Below are 24316 nucleotides of genomic sequence, written 5' to 3'. Positions count from 1 at the left end.
CTCTCACAGGCTGCCCAGCAACAATCAACAGGAAAGATGTTAAAAGTAAAGCTGCCTACTATAAGGGACTTTTGCCAAGTTTGGAAACACCTGTGAGGTAAGGTCCTTCACATTATTACAAGGATGAGAAATGAAGTGCAAATGCAGTGAATTTTGATTACATTGTTAGTCAAACTTGGTACCCCCTCGGGACTGAAATACATAAAAAAAAAAAAAAGTCTTCCTCCTCTGCCCCACATCTGTTAGCTTCTCTAGAAGACCTTCACAGATTTCCAAGCCTGTGGGGCACAAGTTATGGTTTAAGTCCTAAGCCTAGCTGCCATTGATAAGCATGCTGCTGTGTACACCACACTAGATGGACCTGCTTCCAGAACTGCATGCAAATGAGGCCGTTTGTGCTAACAATCTTGTGTAAACCAGAAGAGTGACGCTTCACAAATGAGCAGACCATGCAGTTCCAACTCTTTATTTTAATAAAATCAAGAATATGCACAGCACATGCAGTGCTAGCATCTAAACTAATACAATAAGCAATTCTAAACCTACAGTGACTTGAAATTTGTATTTCACATTCAGCAAGTTTAAGTCCATTCTTGCATATTGTTTTGAATCCTTGTATCTGAACTGAAAAATATTGCTGGCTGATAAAACTTGCTAAAATGCACAAGTCACTGATTATGCCAATACAACAAAGATAACCACATGTTTGAGGATTGCAATGTGCCAGACATTCACTGAAAAGAAAAAAAAAACCAAAAAACCACACAACTAAACAAAACTCACGCAACAAACATCTGAGAATCTGGACACTTCACATCAGTGTTTAGAAGTGTTTCATTAATATCTTAAGACAAGTGTATCAAAACCTTGGCATGTTTTAATTTTAAGTTGCCAATTTTTGTTTCACTATCAGAAAGTTATGGCTACACTGCCAATGCCGGGTCTGCTTAATTTGACTTAAGAGTTTAATATGACTTAAACATTAAAAGCTCACACTACCCCGAAATATATAATTTCACGCATACGGTGACATTCAACATTCAAGTGCCAGTGTTTTTGTACTGTCTTTTGGTCAAGTTTCTTTAAACTTTCAAAGAATCACTTTTAGGCTTACAAAAATAAATATTTGTCAAAAATGTTCAATAAATATTACACAAAACTAGCAGCAAAAAGTATCTAGAAATCTGTCGTGTGCAAATAGTTTTCTTCCCAGCTATCATTCCCGTGGTCCCAAGTTAAGTTTTAGAATCTATTTCCTTCTCCTTAAACAAGCTGCGTTCAATCTCCAAGAGACAAAATAAGATTGGAAGTTAAGGACACGCACACAAGACATATATAAAATTCTCTGAATGTGCAATAAAAGAAGTATTTTGTAAAAAGTTATGGGCAAAATGTACAAGGGCCTAAACCTAGACTTGAAATAGCACCATAACAAATGACCTCAATACTGTCAAGTGCACCTACTTAATAAAAGTTTTAGAACAAGGCACAATACACTTGAAAAAAATCTATTGCACTTTAGGAGATTTTTGCCATTTTCCAATGCCACTGTAGATTAGCTGTTAAACTGCTCTGGCCACAAAGTTAGCACAGAAATTCCGAGTGGCAGAGGCATTTTTCTGGTGGACAATCCTTATCTTTGGCCAGATTTAGCATAAACAGACTATAAATACAATGGAAACCTATGCAACTAAAACTGACTAAAACTGCACTTTAATAGCAGAATTGAAACCTTGTGCAGTTTATGTACATTTCCAACCTCTGTGATCTCAGGTTTGTTTGTTACTCTTCTGGAGCCATTTACAAAGTCTACAGTAAGCCAGTTTAACATCTCCACGCAGCTTGAACAGAGTAATGTGAATCTGCATTAAAATAAAGCCTGCTGCATAATTCTTCCTGTTCATACCCTCTTGACCAAAAAACATCAACACTAGCATGCGTTATTAGACCAAAAATTCAGTCAGGCCCTTAAGGAGGACCAATCACTGCCATGGTCAGCCATTCTACCATTTCAATTTTATATGGCAGGCATTTTAAAAAGTCTAAATAGATGAATTCTCCTAAAATCTATTTCAAGTTATCAGACCTTTAAACGTTCCCTGTAATGTTCTGCCCACATTTGGCTAGCTCACATTAATGATCTGCCTCAATATTGAAAAAGGAATTGCTGTATTTACTTGCATTAACTTCAAAAACAGTGCTTTTAATGTATGCATGTATCCATACATCATCTCATCATGACTGGAATGGCTTATTAAAGGCTATCAGGTTCTAAGTACCTATCCAGGATAGAGTGAGCAAATCAGAACTTTAACTTAGTACAGTTTTGCCACATTAGAAACTAATTGCATTGATATGCTTCAAGATGTTTTGTTTTTCAAATCTGTAGATACCAAAAGCCCTAATGCAGGCTACCGCATAAGTTTTTCTTTGTAGTATTATGGATGAATCAGTGATTCCTGTTTAAGTTGTATCACACCTGTGTGCCAAGGTTTGATTTTAGCCCAAGTTCAGTAATTTTTATTTTGTCCAAACAATTGATATCTTGAGCATTACTGAGCCAACAGGACATCAAAATAAAAGTTGTCTAAAGTTAAAGGCACAGTACATTAACAAACAAATGATCCTCAGTCACAAAATCATAAATGCAGTTTCTGGGAAGGGATGGGTGGGAGGGGAGTTAATCCTGACTACAGCAATAGAGTCTTCAAAACCACCTTCAAGATAGGGCTACTTGTTCCTTTATTTCCATCTTGTGACCTTGAGCTCCCTTAAAAAAAATTTCAGTGGAGAATCACAGCTGGTAATGTACTGCGAGTTCTTGAAGCTACACAAGGTATAGTCTGGCTAAGTTACATGTGGTTTCCATATTAGCTTGTTTGGTAAGATATCTGCTGCAAGCAGATTCAGTTGCCCCACCAGTCAACCCCCTGGGAGTTATAGTTTCCTCCATATCCATCACTGTTGTAGAAGCCTCCATAACCACCACCTATGAAAGGCAAGAGAAAACGTTGCTTAATTAACCCGCCACAGACTGGCACCTTCACAACAAGCAAACAGCCCAGGGCACAGACAAGGTATCAGTTATCTGTTAGAAGGAAACCCACCCAGAAGTAGTGTCAAATGCATACATTATGATGCTGGAAAGACAGGCAGCAATAAATTAAACCCAAGAACTCGCACTAGCCTAGACCCAGGAAGGACACTGAGACCTTGTCTAACAAGCATCAGCTCACCTCCTACTTAAACATTGCCTCCAGAAGTTTTTTTCCACAAGACAACAAAACTCCGAGTGTGAGTGTGCCATGAAAGGAGTATTTTGTACAAGGTTGTGGGCAACAACATGTGAGGACCTAAATCCACACTTGTACTTGCCTGCCTAGCTTTCCTTACCTCCAAATCGTCTTGCGTCACTTCCTCCAGTGCGGCTGATGGCTGATCGACTGCCACTGAAGTTATTGCTGGCAGAACCGCCACTTGTTCGGTAGTCTCTGGCACCAAATCCTCCACTGAATCTATTGCTGTAAAAAGGAAGACAATAGAACACTTGAGTAAAGTTGCAGATATTGTAAGCACCACAGAAAGATTAAAACACCACATTTCTACAGCTCTAGCTACTAACTTCAGCTGGCCAGAAAGTTCAGTAAGCTTTAATAAGCATCCTGATACTATTTGGAAAGGGCATCCAAGACGGTAAAGAAAAATGAACTGTTTGAATAAGGTCCTGCTGAACTTGGTATGCTACAACAAGAACTGCTTCCTTAGGTCCTGCTAAGACTTGATTCAGTGGCACCTATGCCCCACAGAATTTCCAAACATATCTTAGTGTTTCAAGCGAAACATTTATGATCACCGTTCGTACTGTAGAAAGGACCATTACTTTATAGGTGTATTTCTGAAGGAAAAAAAGGCAACTAGAATTCATGTGGCCATACAACCTTAACTACCTTAAGGAGGACGAGTGGTTTCTCCTCCCACACCGCTAGAACATTGAACAGAACTCTGTATTACCAGCTTACAAAGCATGTTAAGTTTCCACAGTAAAAATGTTTTACAATTAGCCTCACACTTGCAGTCTAACTCGTACCTTTCCCAAGTTTATGTCAGGGGGCCGGCATTGCCTTTTCCTAAACACTACAACAGCTGCTTAAGGCACATTCCTGGCACATGCAGGTATGCATTTCTACTAAGCATTTTGCAAGTGCTCCTCAGTTCTAAAAGACAGTTTTGCTAGACATCATTCTACCTCACCTGTACCTAGCTGTCTGCTTAGGAGGAGAAAAGTCATATGGGTTAACTGCCTTACAATAGCATAGGATAAAAACAGACATCACACCTTCTCATATGCTTCAATCACTGTTTAACTCACTGCTATCTCTTCCTCTGTTTTTTGGTTTGTTTTTTTTAATGAAAGCAAATCACAGACCTGCACACCTCTCAGGATGGATTAAGCATACTTTTACCCAAAGCTGTGACCATTACCTCTTAGATCGCCCACGGGTACCACCTCCTTTGTGATGCTGTTCATAAGCCATGTTTTCCAGCCAAGATGGTACTTCTTGCTTAGCCTCAACAAGAAGATCAAGCAAGTCCTTGGTGATGTTTACGTTCCTCTCATTGAAGAACGATGTGGCAAGACCTAAAGTAGACATTTGGGATTAGTCTTACACAAAGCAAGTACACTACCACACTCCACTTGCAGCTGTGACAAGTACCGTATCAGATTCCTTATGGACAAGCTGGAGAATACTGGAATTACCTGAAGAGAAAGCTGTTTAAGACTGCTATACTGGCACAGCAAAGTCACAAAACCCCTGGCTACTTATTGACAGCAGATGTCAAGCTTCCATGTGGTATCATCACAAGCTTTTTGGTAGTTACAAAAGCACTAGCTAAAGGAACTGGTTAGCTTCCACACTGGACAGACAGCAGTGACCAGTTTCTGATCACAGAAGGCAGCAGCACATGGGCTCTTAAGTATTTAGCTGGAATCTGCTACACAATAAATGCTACATCTATCAACTCAGGTATTAAGTGCTATGAAAATGCTACATCATACTTACCAAGATTTCCTACACGTCCTGTACGGCCAATACGATGTACATATTCTTCAATGTCACTCGGCAAGTCGAAGTTTATGACATGCTTTACATTTGAGATATCCAGTCCTCTTGCTGCTACCTAGTGGTTGAAGGATTACATAAATTGTAAGCAAAATTCTACAGACCAAGTAACATGCTTATTGGCTCAGGCTTCAGAGACTTCACTTACCGCTGTAGCGACAAGAATTGGGCTCTTGCCCGAACGGAACTGGTGCAGTGCTTCCTCTCTGTCTCTTTGAGAGCGATCTCCATGTATACTTGTACAGGCATATCCTTCATGGAACAAGAAGTCCTCAAGAGCATCTGCCCCCTTTTTAGTTTCCACAAACACCAGAGTCAAGGAATCTTTGCCTAAAGAGAATTAAAACACAAGTTAACAGAAAAGCAGCACGAAACAATAGTTGGTTCCCACACCTGGTAAAAGGCAGTTTCAGTTCTCTGCTCCTCTTTAGACTCTATAGATCCCCCTCCCCAGAAGAGTTTAAGTAACTTAAACCTGACATTTAGCCACTGCAATACATTCACTGCATGTTAAGGAAGTAATTCTCTCATTCACCTACTCCAAGTTCTTATTACTCAAGTCATTTGCCTTATTTATCTGAAACTGGCCTTTTACCTGTGGCACTTAGCAGGTCAAGCAGAAATGATCGTTTGTCTACCTCTTCCACCCATACTACTTTCTGTGTGATATTCTCAGATGTAGAACCTACTCTGCCAACAGCCAGAAAGATATATTCATCAAGAAAGTCACGAGCAAGCATCTGAAAAACAACAAAAGGAAGAAAAAGACATCACTGTTTTACTCCTTTCAGAAATTCTATTTGGCCTTATGAGCTGTTATATTTGTACTTTTATAAAGTACCTGTATTTCCTTGGGGAAAGTAGCACTGAACATCATGGTATGGCGAACCCCCTTTGGTGGCATAGTATCTTGTTCAACAATTCGACGAATTTGAGGTTCAAACCCCATATCAAGCATTCTGTCAGCTTCATCAAGCACCAGGTACCTACATAGTAATAGACAAGGTTACTCTTCAGGCATGCAAGATGTGGTCCAGTGCTTGCAGCGGGTTACAAGTTCCCAACTAGATGCTTACACTGTTTGAAAACTTGGAACTTCAGTGCCATTAACTCTATGATCTCACTTTAAGAAGTTAGTTTCTAGCTGTCCAGTCATTCACATATGGACAAGAACATTTTACTTACTTGCAGAAATCCAGTCCAATCTTTCCCCTCTCCATCATATCAACCAGTCGTCCCGGAGTTGCTACAAGCAAGTGACATCCACGTTCTAAGTCGCGTATCTGCTGACCAATGTCTGCCCCACCATATACAACACAAGGACGAACTCTGGAACGGTATGCAAACTACAAAGCAAAGTAAATTAGCTCCAAAGAAAAAAATATGTATTTAAGCTATTTTATGTTAATGAACTCCTAGATATACCTTTCTGGCTTCCTCATAGATCTGCACAGCCAGTTCTCTAGTGGGAGCCAAGACCAGTGAAATTGGGTATTGTTTACGGCGCCCGTATCTTCCATTCTCCTGAAGGAAGAAAAAATAAATGATTAGAGTAACCATCCCCTGTCATGAACAAAGGAAACAAACAGCTACTGTAAGCTAAATTGAAGACAGGTCACCAAATTTACCTTAAGAAAGCATGCCAACCTGAGAGCCAACCTGTTTCCTGTTTTAAGCACTGCATCTGAAGACTGCCCAACTACAGTACCCAACATTCAGCTGTTGGTTAGTATGTTCAGAAGTCACAACAACTCAGATGTATGTTGCCAAGTAGCTTTATAGCAAGGAAAGGGTTTTTAAGACTTATGCAGCAAACACAAATACTCAATCTTTTCTCTAAACTTAGCAACCTTTTGGATAGGACAAAGAAAAGAGATTGTTCCACAGCCTGCATTTTTCAAATTAATGAGAAGTTTGCCTACCAAACCCAAAAGAGTGACAACGTTAAGCCCAGCTATTGTGTTCATTAACAGATACCAGCATACAGGACAAAAATATGCATTGGTCATAGCTTTTTCAAGACTGGGTATTTAAACACTTGCCTTCATAGCTCTCAAGGCATCACCAGGGCCATCTGCATAGATTTGGCTCAATATAGGTAGAAGAAATGCAGCTGTTTTCCCAGATCCTATTAGGACACAATTAAGAGTTAATACTGCAGTAGCTTTGAAAATAACTACCATACTGTGTATCACTAGCATATTCCCTTTAACATCTGCACTAGAATATGGATACTACCAGCAGAGGTTATCTATAAAAGACCTGCCACTCAGCACCACAAAACTCAGAAGTGAGAAGTATTTAAGCATTTTTGTCAGAACATAGTAAACCAAATCAAGTCACATTTAGAGCAGTTGCAAGACACTACAATACTTTAAACAGAAAGTTGTCCACAGATTGACAAATACAAACCCCTCATCCTACTGAAACAAAGCAGTAAAAAATAGTGTTACTAACTTACCTGTCTGAGCACAGGCCATCAAGTCTCTCTTTTCTTTAATAATAGGTATTGCATGTTTCTGGACTGGAGTAGGACGGGTATAGCGTGTAAGCTCAATGTTTCCCATAATAATTTCCCCCATGTCAACATCACTGAACTGCAAGATATTTAAAATGAGTAAGATGGGGATCCTTCTCTTCAGCCACAATGGAACAACATCATTCAGTTTAAGTCATGTGTAAATAGCTTTTGTTTCATCTCTTACATAACTTGAAGTTTACAGATACTCGGGAGCAGCTAATTAGAGAGTCTGGCAAGTACTTAGTGCAGTCATGTCAGTGAACCTTATGAAGCTAGCCAAGCCTGAAGCACATGCTACACTAGCATCCAACACTCAGCAGAACACAATGCCTATGCTTAAGCAACAAACCAGCACCCCCAAGCACCTCTACTTCTGTGTAGGTTTATTGTTTAAGGACAAGTGATACAAAGCAAGCTACCAAGTATTAACTGAGCAAGCACAAACAACTTCTCACATTTTAGTACACCATATGCAACCTTTCTCTGCAAAACAGTTCAGCTGCAGAAAACCAAAATGGGCTTTCCTTTTCTCCCTGAACTTCAAGGCAGTATGGCATGAAGTTTCACATGCAACATAGTCACTCAAAAAAAGAAAACCACCACCACCCACACAACAACCACCACCACCAGAAAACAAAACTTACACTTTCAATATGTGGAGGACAGTTGCTGCCTGTTGCTTCAACAGGAATGTCATCATATTTCTCAAAGTTAATGCCAGTATTGCTTCCTGAAAAGAGCTCTCTAAAAACAGAGAGAGGTATTTTAGTTGCTACACGTATCAGTTGATCAGACCATGTGAATTTATGCTATTCCATTACTTACTGTTCCAGGCGTTCACTTGGGGGAAGAGGCTTTGACCAGTCATCTTCATCTGATTTGTCAGACCAGCGGCTACCCCCACCACGGTCAAATCTACCAAAGCCACTCCGATCGTAGTCACCACCTCTTCCACGCTCTTCATACCTAAACACACAAGAGTATCAAGCCACCATTCCCGAGCAACGGGGGTTTTAGGCGTAGGAGGACATGCCCAGTGTATTTTATATACACTGTAAACCAATTTGAAATTAAGAGTATATGTACTTGCTTCTTGACCTATGCACTGAAATTAGACCCAGCCATCAGACTAGGTCTTATCATTCCATGTAATAGGTAACTCTTGTCATGATTTCACAGCTCATGTATAGCTTACCCCATTGAACATTGTACCAGAATTTTTACCTGCTTAAGTGAAACAAGTGTAAAGTAATCAGTCATCTGCCAGTAAAGCTGCATTTCAAGATGCCCATGCTTTACCATTTTTTATAGGACGATCCACTTAAGGCTCTTGGAGATCTTGTTCAGTACTTCCCCCCTTTCTCTGTGCCTCACTTTACATAGGTCTCCCACCAACAAAACCCTCAAGTGCTGCAGTATGTTCCTTTATTCCCCCACCACCTGACAAAACTGAATACCTCAATTACATGTCACATTATTTGATAAAGAGGGAGCTCACCTGTATTACTGACTTGGAAAGAAGGTGGAAGAAGTCCTTACCTCAACTGCTTAGTGTTTGGTCTGGTAAATCATGTTTGAGAAAAGTCTGGATACAGGACTAGCGTCAGCTTTACTAGTCGATAAAGGTGACTCTCACCACACTTGTGCATACAACGCATGATGTGTGTAAGACTGATCAAGTAAGGTAGAGAACCTGCAAGAGTCTCACCCAGTTTTATTAACTACACTTTTTAAACAAAGAAAAAAATACTGAAATTAAAAAAAAATATTAAAAAAAAAAATCCACTTTGATGTATTCTGTGCTCCCAACAGCTCTTCATGATTTTTCTGAAAGTAGCCACCCTTCTAGCAGTCTTTTTGATGGCTGGTGCTGGCCTACATAGCACGTTTTTTGAACACATGCAAAATTCCCATCCTTGAACCCATGTAGCTTTAAATGCAAGGCATTCTAATACTCTCCTCCCCTCCCAGGTTCCTCCTACCTTATCCTGTTGTTCAGGCTTAGAACTCCAAATTTAACATCAAAATTACAGGTGCACTACTAGAATCAAGACAAACTTTGTATGTACCACCCAGACAAACGAGTACTTGCCTTCCTCCTCTTGGTCCATTTCCACGGTCAAAAAAGTTGGGTTTTGCTCCACGGTCAGACCGTGCTCCAAAGCTGATGTAGGCATCCTTGTCCCTCCCGGAACTCCAGCCACCACTATCAAAACCTAATAGAGAAAGGCATTTCAGCCATACATTGCATAGTCTAGACTTTTACAAGAACAACAAAAATGTCTGTCCACTACAACTTCACTAGCTTGAAAGGCAGGAAGCCTTCCAAGAATGGAAGATGTACAAGTGTGAAGATTTATTCATCAAGGGACTAAGCAGGTCTCATTGTTTATTAGAGCTTTCTGAAACCCCTCCACTCATGTCCAATGCATGCACTGAATTTTTTAAATATTCTGCACCTGCCTCTGCACTAATATTTAAGTTGCCTACTCTGGAAATAGACTTATCACCAGAAACATTCAGACAGTAAGCCTTGCCAAGCCTAATACACGTTATTTTAAACTTCCATCACAAATCTTTGACGATGCATTTGATTTTACTTTGAGGTTAACAATGCTTCTGGTGGAGATCAATAAATGGTATTAGTCCTAACACTAGAAATCCTTATGAATGCTAGAATGCTTTGTCATACTGCAAGTACACAGAGCAAATCTACAGAGACAAAGACAAATAAACAGCAAGATGCAAAAATAAGGAATACAGGGTTAACAATGAATTACATCCCCAGCACTCTTGCACTTAGCTATAGTAGATGCCTACTGAAGTATGTTAAAGAAAAGAACCAAGTAGAATACAGGAAGTACATAAGTTTGCCAACACAACAAAATGAGAAATCTTGGTTTTCCTGATTTTTCAGGGGTTGTGATATAAGCAGGAACATAGACTATTAAACAGTACATAACTAAGAACTTAAGAATTCTGATCCAGAGTTCTAAGCTTCACAGGTTTGAAAATATGAGTCTCAGCTATTAAGTTCTGACAGAAAAAGTGAAATAAACCGACCACCAGTGTCACTCCAATTAGTAAACACAAACTCAAATCAAGGTCTATGTACTAGACAATAAAAAGGGTTGCTATAAGCCCTATCTCTCAAAAAAATCCCTTCGCTACAATTACCCAGCCTTATTAATATGTTCTCTGCAAGGCATCATTTCCCTTCCTCCACACTTTTATTAAGAAAGAAATTCTACTCCCCAGAATCCAGGCATGTATTAGTCATGAGGGAACTTCAAAAAACAAGTGTGACAGCTGTAACTGAAGCAGACAGCAAAAAATTATTCACACATGAAGTTTATTAGCACACAAGATCATGGAATGTTTCAAGATCTCTGAAGTACTTTAAGAAGAAGTGAACAGAATGATCACAAGACCACACAAGAATTATCACTTAAAACATTTTGGCTGGGTTTGGTTTTGGTTGCTTTTGGTTCAGGTTGTTCTTATTTTCCTCTTTCTTTTAAGGGAAAGCCCATATAGACTCCATCCAGCATGTGCTTTTCACCAAGGGGTTAAATATGAAGAGTGGTAGAATTATCAGTGCTTCACCTCAATCTGAATTTGCATTTTATAATGCTCTAACATCAATCATTGTCAGATACAGCGAGTTAAGACTCACAGAATTCTGTCAAGCCAAAAAAGGCTCCAACATCTACTGCTTCATCTACTACAGATCAAATATCCAGAAGCTGCTTTCAGGAAGTTTAACAACAAAATTTCATGGCAACAAGCTTTAGTGTTATCAAGATCATGGAAGCAAAACACTTCAGTTCTGCACACTGAGTTCCATACACTGTAGCTTCAAGAGTTGAAAAACAGAACTGCCATTAAGTAACCCTAAGGACCTATTTTTAGGCATGCTTCCGTACTTTGACCAGTTCTGTAATGTCCAGTATACAGGCTAAGATATTAGTGCTACAGTAAGGACAGACCTGCAGGTGTATAGAAGGAGTAAGCTGAACAAAGCACTGCAGGAGCTTAAGCAGAACTAAGAGACTAGCTATTTTTTTAAGTGTCAAGCACAATGCCTTAAGCAATTTCTTACTTAGATGTAAATAAGCCTATTGTGCAACTTTAATATGCCTGATACACCATCATCAGCTTCAGAAGAAAGTTGAGAGCCCCAAGCTAAAAACCACACACCATTTTTTTCTAAAGCATGTCTAAAGAAACAGAAGAGGGAAGTAATTATTTTTCCAAGTTTTGAAATGCAGTAATAGTTCATTAGCACTTTCACTAAAGTCCTTAACGTTTTGACTGTGAACAACACAATTCTACTGGATTACTGAAATAGTTCCATCAAGTATAGTTTAACTGATGTTTACATAAATAAAAACTATCAGGTTACTACACCTGCAAGTCTGCATGAAGAGTTTTGTTACATGGTCAAATGTCACTATTATCTAAGATCTATTTTGCCAGTTCTGTGATGTCTACACTTCAAAACACCTATCTGTTGCTAAAGACTGCAAGGAACTGTCAATATACAGAATAGCTTCAACACAGCCAAAGAAGCAATCCTTAATTAACAGAAGCAAACACTACTGTTGTGAAATTACAACTGTACAGGCCTCAAATCAAATCCTATAAAAATAGTGCATCTTGTTACAAGAAGCCATAGGGAGTCTAGCTGTGCAGTACTTGAGCATCTTTAGAGCTCTGAAATGTTATATCTACCAAGGGAAATCAGCAAACTATTTTATTCATTCAACAAGCCATATATAAAACTTCAGTTTCATGATTTGTTTACCTTTTCACAAGGCAAAACCTGAAGACCCAGATGAACTAGACATGACCTCATGTACACTGCAATGTTTGAACTCTGGTCTTGCACAGAAGAAAAAGTGACAGTTCTATGTACACATAACAGATCATGTAAACTCAAGGTTAGCACTGAAGTACCCCTCTGGTTTAGTATCCTCAAAAATTAAGCTGGAGTTTGGTACAAAATCCCATGTAGAGAAAAAGTAATCTATGAAGAGCAAACATCCACAAGCCAGCTGTTTCCTGCTTTTGTGATTTTTGCATTTCTGATCCAGACATTTAAGAATCACATAGCTCCAGAAGTACTACGAGATCTATCACCATATACTTCATTATTCTCCTCCCACCCACTCCTAATGGAAGATTCCTTGCAGTATTGAGAAGAAAATCTGTCTAGGTCCACTGCTTTAGAAACAGATTAGAAAAAACCCCAACTTCTCTAAGTTGTAATTTATCAGAAATTATTTCAGTTCCTTCATTCCAGTAGGTGTGAGAAGTGTTTCTCTTCTATTTACACAAGTCTCTAGATATGATAATGCACGCTTAGTATCTGCCATCTTCACAGCTTACAAATTAAACTGAAGATTTACTTCACTCAAGAACTCCACAAGTAATTTTCACCATGTTTCACTTAGAAATTTGAATACAAGATATAAAGGCAATTCCTCAGCACCTGGTCATGTGTTTCATGCATCAGCGGCATCCCACAATTTCCTTCTGCAAGTACTCTTGTGGACTTCCACAAAAACTCCTAAGAAACTATATTTCATCTCTTTTATCACGCTCCCTAGTTAACAAAAAGTTGGGTAAAACATCCATTTGCAGTGAAACTGTTCTGTGTGTTCATATATAATAGCTGGATACTACAATTCAGTCACTAGCAGAAAAACTGGTACTCCCAAAATGTATTATAATTGACTACAATGCTACTCAAAATGGAAGAGTCCATTTTGCTTCAGTCAGTTACATAATGAGATACAGCAAGTATTTTACCAGATTCTGAACTTAAGAGCTTACAAACATAACTGGTGAAGGAACCAAGAATACCACACTGCAAGTAGAAGATTAAGTTGCAGTGCTTTGCACACAACAGTCTTGTATAATCACCTTTTACAATACTGTCAAAGCCTCTGAAACATGACCCTAGAGATGCAGAAGTAGACCAAAACAAGTGTTGCCAGAATCTCCCATACATACCCTGTTTTGCAGCTTCCCGGTTCCGCAAGTGAGGAGGAATGTATCGGCCTTCTGCAGGACACAAATGTCACAAGGTTAGTGTCAGCATCTGTTCAAATACTAGTCTTTCCAACAACAGCTTTTCCTCACAGAAAAAAAAATAAATGTCTGCCTGCCTCACTCTTTAAGGCCTCTTCAAATGGGACTCCTTCACTACAGCATTTAGTATCCTCTCAGAGGACCAACACAGTGAAAATGAAGTTCTTACGTGCTCATTTAAGTGTATGTCTTGCTACTTCTTTGACCAAGTCATGCATGCCCTTTATGGATATTACACTGTCTGTGAAAAGAGATTGTCTTCCTAGAATTCATTAACTTTGTGCCAGGTGTTCAAGCAGCGTAAGATTTTCACTGTCATTCAAGCACTGCCACTCACAGCCAGTTGCCCTTCCCCTTGAATTCAACCATCCCTTATCAGTTTAGCTCAGATCAAACCAGAAGCCACATACAATTGCCTCTGAATATCGTTCTTCATTTACAATCCAGAGGCATCTGTCTTCTACACAACATGAATCATAATGTACCAGGCAGGCTGCATCTGAATTCCTCAAAGATTATTCCCCCTTCTTGAGGTATGTAAGCCTTGTGTGTTGAGTTTTATTTAATGAATTCAGCTGTAATTGCATGTTTGAGAAGACATCAGATTACTACCACCATCAACAGCCTCAGTTGTTTTAACTACAGGCAAAAGAAAACCTGACAGTACTGCAACACTAAGGCACCTGAATGTACACAGGCGATACCAACTTAAGTACTCCTAAAGACACAATGTTTTCAGAACAGACGTAACAAGCAGCCTTTTTCACTTCCTCACTGTATAAATCCTGGATTCAATTACAACTTTTCAAAGCATGTACTTACTGTTTGAAGCGCCTCCTTCACCCTGAGAGTCTGAAGAATTCAAGTCTAGACCAGAGAACTAGATAGAAATAAAACAAGTAGCATGTTACAGTGTGAATTTATGGCACAGTACAAAAATCCCTGTTGAATACCCAGTGCTAAGGGACACGGTTTAGCATCAGTCTTAGTCGAGTTAAGCAATGGTTAGATTCTTATCTTGCATATCTTTTCCAACTGAAACAATTCTAAGAGCAAGTAGTGTTCCCAGAAGTTACTGATGCCTCAAAGTCTGCTTACAAATGCTCGCTCTATTTGTTGTGAAGCAAGAGAACCAAACCTATAGTTAGCATTCAAGGCTATACCATCTTCAAGCAGTTTTTACACATCAATAAACATGCACCACACAGGCAGTGAGATCAAGAGTATCCTACAGGAACCAAACCAAGTATCACAGACTTCTGGTTTGCACACTATATGCAGGCTGAATAGCCATTTAAAACTGCCTCTCAATGGACTGAGTTCAATTTAATTTCTCTTTCAAGTCTACAGAGACTAGATACAGGCCAAGTAATACCAATTCAGGTAAACACTACCAACACATGACCCAAATGTTTTAGGTCAAACACAACACGGGCTCATTTCAGCAGGAAGTCAGTGGCAATTCAGAAATCTTAAGCATAACTTATTTCAGGTTTTTGTCTGTGTAGCAAAATTCAAAACTGATTTGGTGAAATTAAGTTACCTTTAAATATAATTAAATTTTTATGCGAGACCAATTCCATAGAAGTGTATTCCAAGATGACCTAGGTCAACCCAAAGCAAAGATCCCAAGCACTACCCTTGCAGATGTTCAGTTTCATGTGCTGTCACTTAGAATATTTGAATTCTTGAAAAACTCTCCCATGTAAACTTCGTAACGTCCTTTTTAAGGCTACTGCACAAAATATGGTATGTTTTTAGTTAATCCGAGAAGCAACATGGGGCTAAAGGAGGATTTTGATTTGAACTGTCAACAAAACTGAAAACCCTACACAAGGTTAAGAGTGGCTCTCCAAAGGCAATCAACAGAAGCGCTGCACAGGTCTCGCTCTAGACGCCCCCCACTGACTCCACCGTGGCGGCAACAGTTGCCAAAATCTGATGTGGGATATGGCGCAGCAGCGAAGCCCAGCGCGGCCGCCATCTCAGTGCGGCGGTGCAGCCAGCACTGCGGGTTGGGATTTTCGGCGCAGCAGGGAGCAGCCGCAGCCTTCCAGCTAATCCGGCAGGCGGCACCCGTCACGTGCTACCTCGGGGGGGGGGGGGGGGGGGAGTGGGGGAGGGGGGGTGTGGGTGAGAAAGCTGAAGAGAAACAGCAGGGGGGCAGGGGAGGACCGGCTCCCTGACCTACTTTGCCTAAGACTCCAAAGCAGTGCCCACTCGAAGCCTAGAAGCTGCTGAAGACTATCCCTGCCCCGCCACGCCACGCCAGCTGCCCGCCGCGGCCTCGCTACAACGGAGAAGCTTCTTCCCGCCTCCCCAGCCCCCTTTTCCAGGGATTAGATAACCATCTATCCCCTCCACATTGGGAAGCAGCATGCGCCCGACTCCGCCCAGCGGTGGCCAAGGGGAAGGGGGGGCGGGGTGGAAGACGTAGGTAGCAAGAAGAAAGACGGGGGAAGAGGGGGGGGAAAAAAAGAAAGAATAAAAAAAAAAAAAAAAATCTACCAGCCAACAAAACCCACAAACAACCAAAAAACACCCACGAACTGGGGAAGTAGGGGGAAGGTAACAACGTCGTGGGCCCGTCCGCCGCCCGGACAGATGCCGTGTAAGGCGCTTCTCGTCCAGGCCCAACTGCGTCACCAGGGCCCACTTGCACATCGCAGGAAAGAGCGGGAAAGGCTGCGGCCGGGCCCTGCTGACGCAGCTCGAACAAAGGCAGCCGCCAGCGCCCCCTTCCCCGGGGATGGGGGCGCCAACACAAAGCGCTGTCCTTCCCCACCCCCTGCCTCGCCCCATCACAAGCACAATGGCCGCCATTATCGTGTCTTTCTCCCTGTCCCCCTCCCCCCACTCCTCCACACACCATCACCCCCCCCACCCCCAACCCGCGCGCTGCCGTTTCGAGCCGCCGCCGCCAGGGGTCCCAGCAGCCAACACTACCATCGCCGCTCGCCGCCACACAAAAGCCGGGCCTGGAGCGTGGCGAGGAGACCGTGGGGGCAGGCGCAAATTCCGGCTTGGGCGCCTGGGCGGCAGTCACTTTTCCCGTTCTTCCCGCGCCCCCCACCCTTCTCCCTGCCACGGCAGCAGGAAGCCCCCGCGAAAGGAAACCGGACGCAAGACCATCGCACATTGTAAACTGCGCAACAACTGCATACGCCACAAACGGGACGCGTCGGGGGACCGAGGGGGACCAGAAAGCTGTGCGAAGGATGGAGTTGCTGCAGAAAGAAAAAAAAACACGCGGGGGGGGGGGGGGGGGGGGAAGGTGGTAGAAGTCACGGGGCAACGGCCGAGAACTGAGAAACGACGCAAGTCCTACGCCGGGAACCTCGATCGCCCATCCCGCAATCTCTACCCAACGCACTCAGGAGACTACTCGGCGCCCCTCCCCACCCGCCGCTACATTCCGATTAACGGAGCGGCCTATTCTCCCCCCTCCCCCCCGCCCGCATTCCAGGGCTAGTTCCTCACCTGCTGGTCTAGACTGAGGGCATTTTCTACCGCCACATGACTCATAACGAGAGATCGTATCGGGCTGTCCCGCTCTGCCTCGAGAAATTCAGATTCGCCTGGTTGGGACCTTGCCGCTACTGCCGCTTGTCCACCGCGAATCGCTTTCCTGACTGAGCACCCCCCGCCTCGGCCCCGGCCTTTATATAGTCCCCGCCCCCCGCCTGCCCGGCGGCGCACGCTGACTTCAGCGCGCACGCTACCGCCCTTGCCCGAGTGTTCCCTTCCCCCCGCCTCCTGCTGCCAGGCGCTATCGCGAGAAGAACCGACTGCGCTATGCCGTCGAGGAAGGACTATCGCGAGACTGGTACTGGCTTCCGCAGCTCAACCCTCGGTGAAGGACAGTCTGGAGGTGTCGCGAGACTTCGGGTGCCAGCCCCACACAGCACCCACTGGGCCTCCCGGGCTTTGCTGGCAATACCGCGAGGTTTCCCCTTTTCCAGAGGCCTGCTTTCTGCCGGGAAAAAGGGGCCTCAAGGTCTCGCGAGATTACGCCCCCACCGCCCTCACCTATTGTTCGGCGTGCTCGCGCGAGTGCCCGATCTGGCGCGCGACTGAGAGGTCTCTAGAAGGAGTCGGATTCTAGGTCACGTGGGCGGATCGGCCGGTGCCTGCCGCCATCTTGTGCGCTTCCGCCAGCACAGTGGCGTAGGTTCTAATGGAGGCGCGGCGAGCCTCGCAGTGCGGCTCTACAGCTCAGCAAGGGAATCAGGAGGATACTAGTAGTGGGGCGCTCTGTGAGCCGCCCGGCTTCGGTGTCATCTGGAGTGGAAACTGGAACTATGGTCAGCGAGGGAGGTGCTGGGAGCCGCTTCAGCCACAAATAAGCTTCCTGCTTGGGCACGCCCCCACCCTGTCACCCCAAAGTTCCCTTCGTGGTGCTTTTGCAGGGAAGGGACTCGGGCTCCTTCCTTTTACAGGCCCCACTTTATCTTAGTACAAGCTTTGCATGCTTCCTGAGAGCTGCTGTCACCCAGTTTGGACCATCACAGCTCAGCTACTCTCAACACAGATGGTTCTGGATGGATTTAGGGGCTATTAAATGGTACACTGTGCCCACTGTCCACTGGCATATCACTGGGGGCCACTCATTGCAACTTACTGGAGTTGGTGGTCAACACTAGCTACTTACTGCAGATACTCGTCATCTTATTCCCAAAGCCATCTTTAGCCATGAAATTTCAGATGCCAAAGGTCATCCCTATTTTCCCTGACAGTTTTACAAAGCTATTACATCCACAAAAAGCCTCACCTTGGACTCATTTAAGAACTCATGTTTACTCCTGGACTGGGAAATGCCCATCAAATAATACACATTAAGCTACCTGTCACTTGTCAAAAAAAGAGAACCACCTTCATACCCTTCCATCACATCACATCACAGCCTGCTGACACAGAAAATACTAGAGCCATTTCCTTGAATTTGGGTCAGTAAAAGTACTGACAAACATGCCTACAGGATCAGGATACCAAGGCCATTAAGTCACAAGAAAAGGACATGGGGTTTAGTGGTCCTTGATGGGACACATTCCTTCATTTCCCTCCTTGGGTTCCTGCCTCTTCCAACAAGTATAAGGAAGATTTGTACTCCAGAAGGAGGGGTAGATTGTGTGATTTAAAAGCACAACAAATCTTTGTTACAGTAGGCACACATAAAGCCACCTATCTTTACCTAATTTTCCCCCCCTCAATACAGAATTCTTTAACATAACTGCTCTTAAAATTGAAGCTCTGGGGCCAGTCTTTCAATCACAGAAATTAAGCCCTACAAGATTTAAACACCCACAAATATATCCTTAAAAGAACAGCACATACTCCTTCTCCCAGACAAGCAAGGCAGTTCTGTACAGCACTAGGTCTTTTATGAAACACAGCATTTACCATTATTCGATGTTGGTCTTCCATAATGCTCCTTCAGACAGCTGCAGCCCTGGAGTCAAAGGTTTATACTTGTATTTCTTCCCCAGGTGCACCTCTTTATATTAAATGCATGCAGGTGTTTCCAGTAAGGCTGCCTGACAGACATTTTGGGGGTTTGAAAGCAAATTTCAAATAAATCTTTTAATTCCTTTTCTTCTTGAAACTCTGTGGATAATTCTAAGTTGTAAACAGTTCTGCAGTGTTTGCATCCCTACAACGTCTACAAGGCTTTTGTAAAGGAGAGCATTGTTTGGTATAATTCATATGCTCTAGGAAATTACATTAATGACTACTTTTTTTTTTTTGCTCTACAGCATTTAAAAGTATCACAGTAATTTATTTCCTTGTCCTACAGTTAGGAAAGCCAGTGGGCCCTCATGCCTCACTGGCAGGTTAGTAGGGAGTCATACTGTGTCACACTGGCAGCATGCTTCAGGGTAGTCCACCCATGGGAGAGCAAATGACAAAGTTGGAGTCTTCTGCTGCAGGCACAGAAGCAGTCTCATTGTTTGGGGAACTCGGCTTTCCCTTTGTTATTAAGTTACCATCTGCATTAGCAGAACTATGTATTCTCAGTTTCACTTTTTATTCTGTTGACTCAGAGACAATTTGCTGGAGGAAGTTGTGAAGCTAATGAGTACTTGAGTCAAGCATTAACTGACGCTGGAGTCCCTGTGGCAGCTCAGGCTGGGTGCCTCCTGTTCCTGCCACATCAGTTACACCTCCGGTGTCCTGAGTGTCCAACCCAGTAAGGTGGACACTGGAAACAGAGCATTTCATACCCACAAATCCTGCTCCCTATAAATCCGTCTGCAAAGTCATTCTCTTCCTCTTCCTTCCCTCTCTGCTCCCGAGGGAGATGCTCTCTATTGGGTAATGGTAGGGGAGTATCTCAAGGCCTCTTAGGCCTAGCTAGGCCTAATGCCAGGAGGAGAAGTGGGGGGGGAGGGAGAGGGAAGAAAGATCCCTGGGGGGGTTTGGGTATACCCTCAGGTGGGGAGAAGGGAAGTGTTGGGAGGCTTTTGGGTGTGCTACAGGGTACTCTGTATGCTTTGGGATTATTTTGTCACTGTGCTTGTAGCTACTGTAAAACACTGCTTTCCATGTAAACTTTCCATCACTTTCCAATCCATTTGTGTGAGTGTCATTCTTTTGCCCCTCTCAGGGGCAAGAGAGGATCTGCCTGTCCCCAAACCAGGAGAAGTCCTCACAAATCCTGGTCATGGTCACAGTCAGTAGTTTTTTACTGATGGACTCAAAATCTGACACTTCTGGGTGCTTGGATGCTCAGTTCTTAAATCCTATCAGAATTACCACATTTGCCTCATCTGGTAGGCTTTCTGAAAGGCTGCGATCTTAGCCTCAGAATAGCTAGAGACACAGCATTCTGAGTATTGACAAGAGAGCTGCTCTGCACTAGGAAGCTGCCAGCAAGCAGTGTGTGTGGACTGTAAAACTCAACACTGCTTGGGAAGTTGTAGCTGCCTTTTAGAATACTTTTATCCAAAGCTGATAGGTGCTGGCCTTGTGTATTCAAGTTTCCTTATCTGTTTTGAACCTATCAACAGGTCATATGATACTAGCCATCTTAACAAGCACAACTATGGGCTTGCTTCTAAGGTAAAGGAAGTGAGGCAACTCTGACTTGGGCCCTGAAATCCTAAGTGTGATAAAAAAATAAATCCTAGCAGGGATGGAATTCTCAGGTTGCAGTAGTGAGAACTACAGAGCTAGCTATGAGACTTGATACCATATTTTTGTGATCCTTTCATATTGCAAGCTGGCAGGACAATTAAAAATTAGACTTGAAAAAGTAGTGGTGTTTATCTCTCAGTAAAATTGGATATCTGCTTTTAACAGCAGAAATTTTAAATGCTGCATCTAATCAGTTCCCAAATTTCTGGGGATATTTTTAGGCATCAAAAGGCAGAGTCTTACTGATCAGGACGAGTAACATGAAAAGAACAACCATCTGCAAACATTGATATACTGTTACTGAAGCCTGAGCTACAAGGTCTGCATTTCCTTACAGCAGCACTCTTTGGACCAATGAATAACATTTTATTAATGTAAATTAAAGCAATTTATGTGGCAGGATAAAATCATTATTTTTCTTTTAAAAGGCATCTTTAAAGCTGGCACCCTGCTTTCAACTTCCAAACAAAACCAAGCTTGTTGCATTGGATTGCCTTCCCAGGTTCCTCACAGCTGGGAGGCTGTCATTCTTCAGACCTTTCTCTCAGCAGCAGTACTGGTGTAGGCATTTCCCAGCACTTGTCATTTGTTCCTTTCCTCAAGGTGTCCCCTTGGCTGTCGCAGTCTAGCTGTTAGTGATGCCAGTCCATGCAGTGAATGAAGGAACTGCTCTGAGTTTAAACTAACTCTCTCTGTTTGTAGGGATAGGGTAAAACAACCAACCAACAAAAAAACAAACCCCTGCCTAAGTGAACTCTCTGCCCAGAGAAATGTCTGTGGGATACTGGTTCATAGTCAATGAGGTTCTTCAATATAGTGAGTATTTCCCACCATGCATGCCTTAGTGTGCAGGGGTGAGGCCAGTGCACTTAAACCAGGCATTTCTTTCACTGGCATTACCAGGTTACGTAGTACCTACCTCACACTGCATGCCCTACTCATTTCAGCCTCTCAAATAAACTGGTGGGGAGAGGGGAGAGGATGTTGGTTTTCACCTGGATAAGCCCTTCAGTCTGGTTTGGGTGGCTACTGAAATGACTGTGCCAGTCCAACAAGGGCAGAGCAGCTGGCCCCGGGCAGGGGAGACAGAGCCTGCAGCTGCTGCAGCCAGCACTGCTGTTGAAAGAGCTTCTACAGAGCTGCAGCCCTCCTTTTCCAGGTGGACAGGGGCAGAACAGGAGAGCACAAGATGGACACCCACAATTTCTCAGGGCAGGAATGCACTGGGGTGCTCATTACAGGAATGCTGGAACTCAGTGAGGAATCTCAGGAAAATCTGGGCAAAGTTTTCTGCCACCTGTAGAATCACATTAGTTATTTTAGCTAAAACATGCACAGATGTTTTTCTGGTTTGAGTCCTTTTGTCTCTGTTCTGGTACTAAATGTTAATCTAAGGATTAAATTGTACCTAGACAACATTTGAAAGAATATTTACAGAATTTTCCACTATGCAACTTGTTGTTCTGTTATTGCCTATACTGATTACACCATCAGGAGGAGACTTGATGGGGTGCTTGGTGCCATGGGTTAGTTGTTTAGGTGGGTTGGATTGGTTGATGGGTTGGACTCGATGATCTTGAAGGTCCGGTTCTGTTCTGTTCTATTCTATTCTATTCTATTCTATTCTATTCTATTCTATTCTATTCTATTCTATTCTATTCTATTCTATTCTATTCTATTCTATTCTATTCTCTACCCTAAGCCTTAGGACATTATGCCTTTAACTTACATGAAGAATTAAAAGGCAATCTTCTTAAGAGCTCCTCTGTTCTTTGGCTAGGGTATTGCCACCCAAGACTTGCTGGCTCCCCTTCCCTTATCTCTGCATGCTCCCAGACTGGTAGAGGTTGTGTGCTTGAAATCTGCAGCTAAATTTTAAAGGCATAGCCTGAAAATACCACAGGCTGATAGAAGGTACATCACTGATTGTGGAGGTCTTGATGAAGAGCAGATTCATGACTGTTCTCTGAAAAGATGTCTGGAGCATGTTTGAAGACTTCAAAGACATTCACAGCTTGTCCTGAAAAGCCACAAAAGACTGTTTACAGAAAGCAGAGACTCTTTACAGAAAGGGGAGACAGAATCAGAAACATTTATGAGCTGTGACTCTGGAATAGGGATACACAGAGAGGATTTGACCATTTCAAACATTTTCACTCAAGTCCTTCTCTTTTTTTTATTTATTTTTTAATTAAATTTGGGCTTGGTTTTTGTTTTGTTTTGTTTTGTTTTTTCTCTGTAATGATTTAGTGACAACAGCAAGTAGTCACCAGCTTCTGTGGAAACTGAGGAAGAGCAAACATATTTTTGTCCTTTTTCTATTAAACTAGGATCAAACACAGGGAAGAGTGAGACAATGAATTTTACATAGGAGATAATTGTGAAGCTGGGGTCAGGGCCCAGGAGCTAGTGACGTGAGTGCCACCCAAAGGTGACACTGAAATGGCAGCAGAGTGGAGCAAGAATAGGGGTAAAGGGGTGGGAGACAAACAAAAGTAAGTTCCCTTTCGAAGTAAGAGTAAGCAGACTAGCAAAGATACCCCCATGCTGCTTGCTGTGAGCCTACAATGTTATGTGCTTGACCCAAGAAAGGACTGGCTTAGTGTCTTATGAAGGCTGCCTCACCTTGAGTCCAGAGCAACTGTAGTACTGCAGCCTTACCTGCTGCCTTACCTGCCCTCTCTCCTAGCTCAGCCCCTGTATGCACAGCTGCTGAAGTCACTGACCTGTGGTCTGAAGAGAGCTATGCTGAGCCCAGTCTAGCAGGGACTGCTGCTGTTACTAGCTAATACCCAGACCAGATGCAGATGAAATATTCACCCCTTCACTTCCAGCTTCTGGACCATGTCAGAGCTAAACATCCCTGCTATGCCAGTCTACTGTTCACCTCTCTTGGCTGTGGAGGACTTTCCCTGGACACACTGCAGATATGGGATGGGGCAGATAGGTCCTGTGGTTTCAAGGAATGGCCTTGGCAGCCCTCTACCCTCTTGTGTCAATGGGTTTGACTTCTGCTGTCAGGTGGGGACACCTGGCAAGCTTTGACTTTTGCAGACCATGGTTGTGCAATGTGGTATGGCTGCCAGGAGTGTTTGGGTTAAGCAGCAGTGGCCTCAGCTATCTGAGGAATGCCCATGGTTGCTAGTACTCCTTATTAAGTGAGAGATATTTTTAAGTATTAAGTATTATTACTGAGAAGCAGCACTAACTGAGTGCTCCAGCTTGTGCACTGGCAGACCATACTGTTTTTTTTTCTTTGGCTTGGATTTGTAGAGGATAAAAGGAGAGCAGGTTTTGAACAAAATGGCAAGGGTTGTTGTCCTGAGTGGAAAAACAAACAGAAAAAAGGATGGAAGTTCTTTGAACATTGAAAAGTTCTGAGTTGGGCTCTTTATTTTTCCTTTCTTTTCTTTTTTTTTCCCCCATCCTTAGACTCCTTACT

The 24316-nt window shown here is 42.9% G+C and overlaps 1 protein-coding gene across 1 annotated transcript; it reads right to left on the bottom strand.

Moving 5' to 3' along the window:
- Positions 1-450: 450 nt before the first annotated feature.
- Positions 451-17389, bottom strand: DDX3X (DEAD-box helicase 3 X-linked). Its single transcript, XM_068155098.1, has 17 exons — positions 17221-17389; positions 14563-14620; positions 13663-13713; positions 9737-9860; positions 8470-8610; positions 8289-8388; positions 7585-7720; positions 7166-7251; positions 6549-6647; positions 6309-6469; positions 5965-6109; positions 5719-5863; positions 5272-5453; positions 5064-5181; positions 4483-4639; positions 3394-3521; positions 451-2989 (listed from the first exon to the last, which is right to left on the bottom strand). Exons 1-17 carry the CDS (start codon positions 17263-17265, stop codon positions 2907-2909), a joined length of 1959 nt encoding a protein of 652 aa, XP_068011199.1. The 5' UTR covers positions 17266-17389; the 3' UTR covers positions 451-2906.
- Positions 17390-24316: the final 6927 nt, after the last annotated feature.

The sequence above is a fragment of the Melanerpes formicivorus genome, unplaced genomic scaffold (assembly GCF_026170545.1).
Source record: "Melanerpes formicivorus ecotype bairdi unplaced genomic scaffold, bMelFor1.0.p_v2 SCAF_30, whole genome shotgun sequence".
In the NCBI taxonomy this organism is placed as follows: Eukaryota; Metazoa; Chordata; class Aves; order Piciformes; family Picidae; genus Melanerpes; species Melanerpes formicivorus.
Note: the sequence above shows the minus strand (reverse complement) of the source record. Positions and strands in the feature narration are given on the sequence as shown.

Excerpts from the sequence above, each read along its gene's own strand:
- DDX3X (XM_068155098.1), bottom strand. The coding sequence starts at position 17,265 with ATGAGTCATGTGGCGGTAGAAAATGCCCTCAGTCTAGACCAGCAG. Across the intron at positions 14,621-17,220 it reads CCCTCAGTCTAGACCAGCAG|TTCTCTGGTCTAGACTTGAA; the intron begins GTGAGGAACTAG and ends ATTTCTATCTAG. Across the intron at positions 6,648-7,165 it reads ATGCCTTGAGAGCTATGAAG|GAGAATGGAAGATACGGGCG; the intron begins GCAAGTGTTTAA and ends TTCTTCCTTCAG.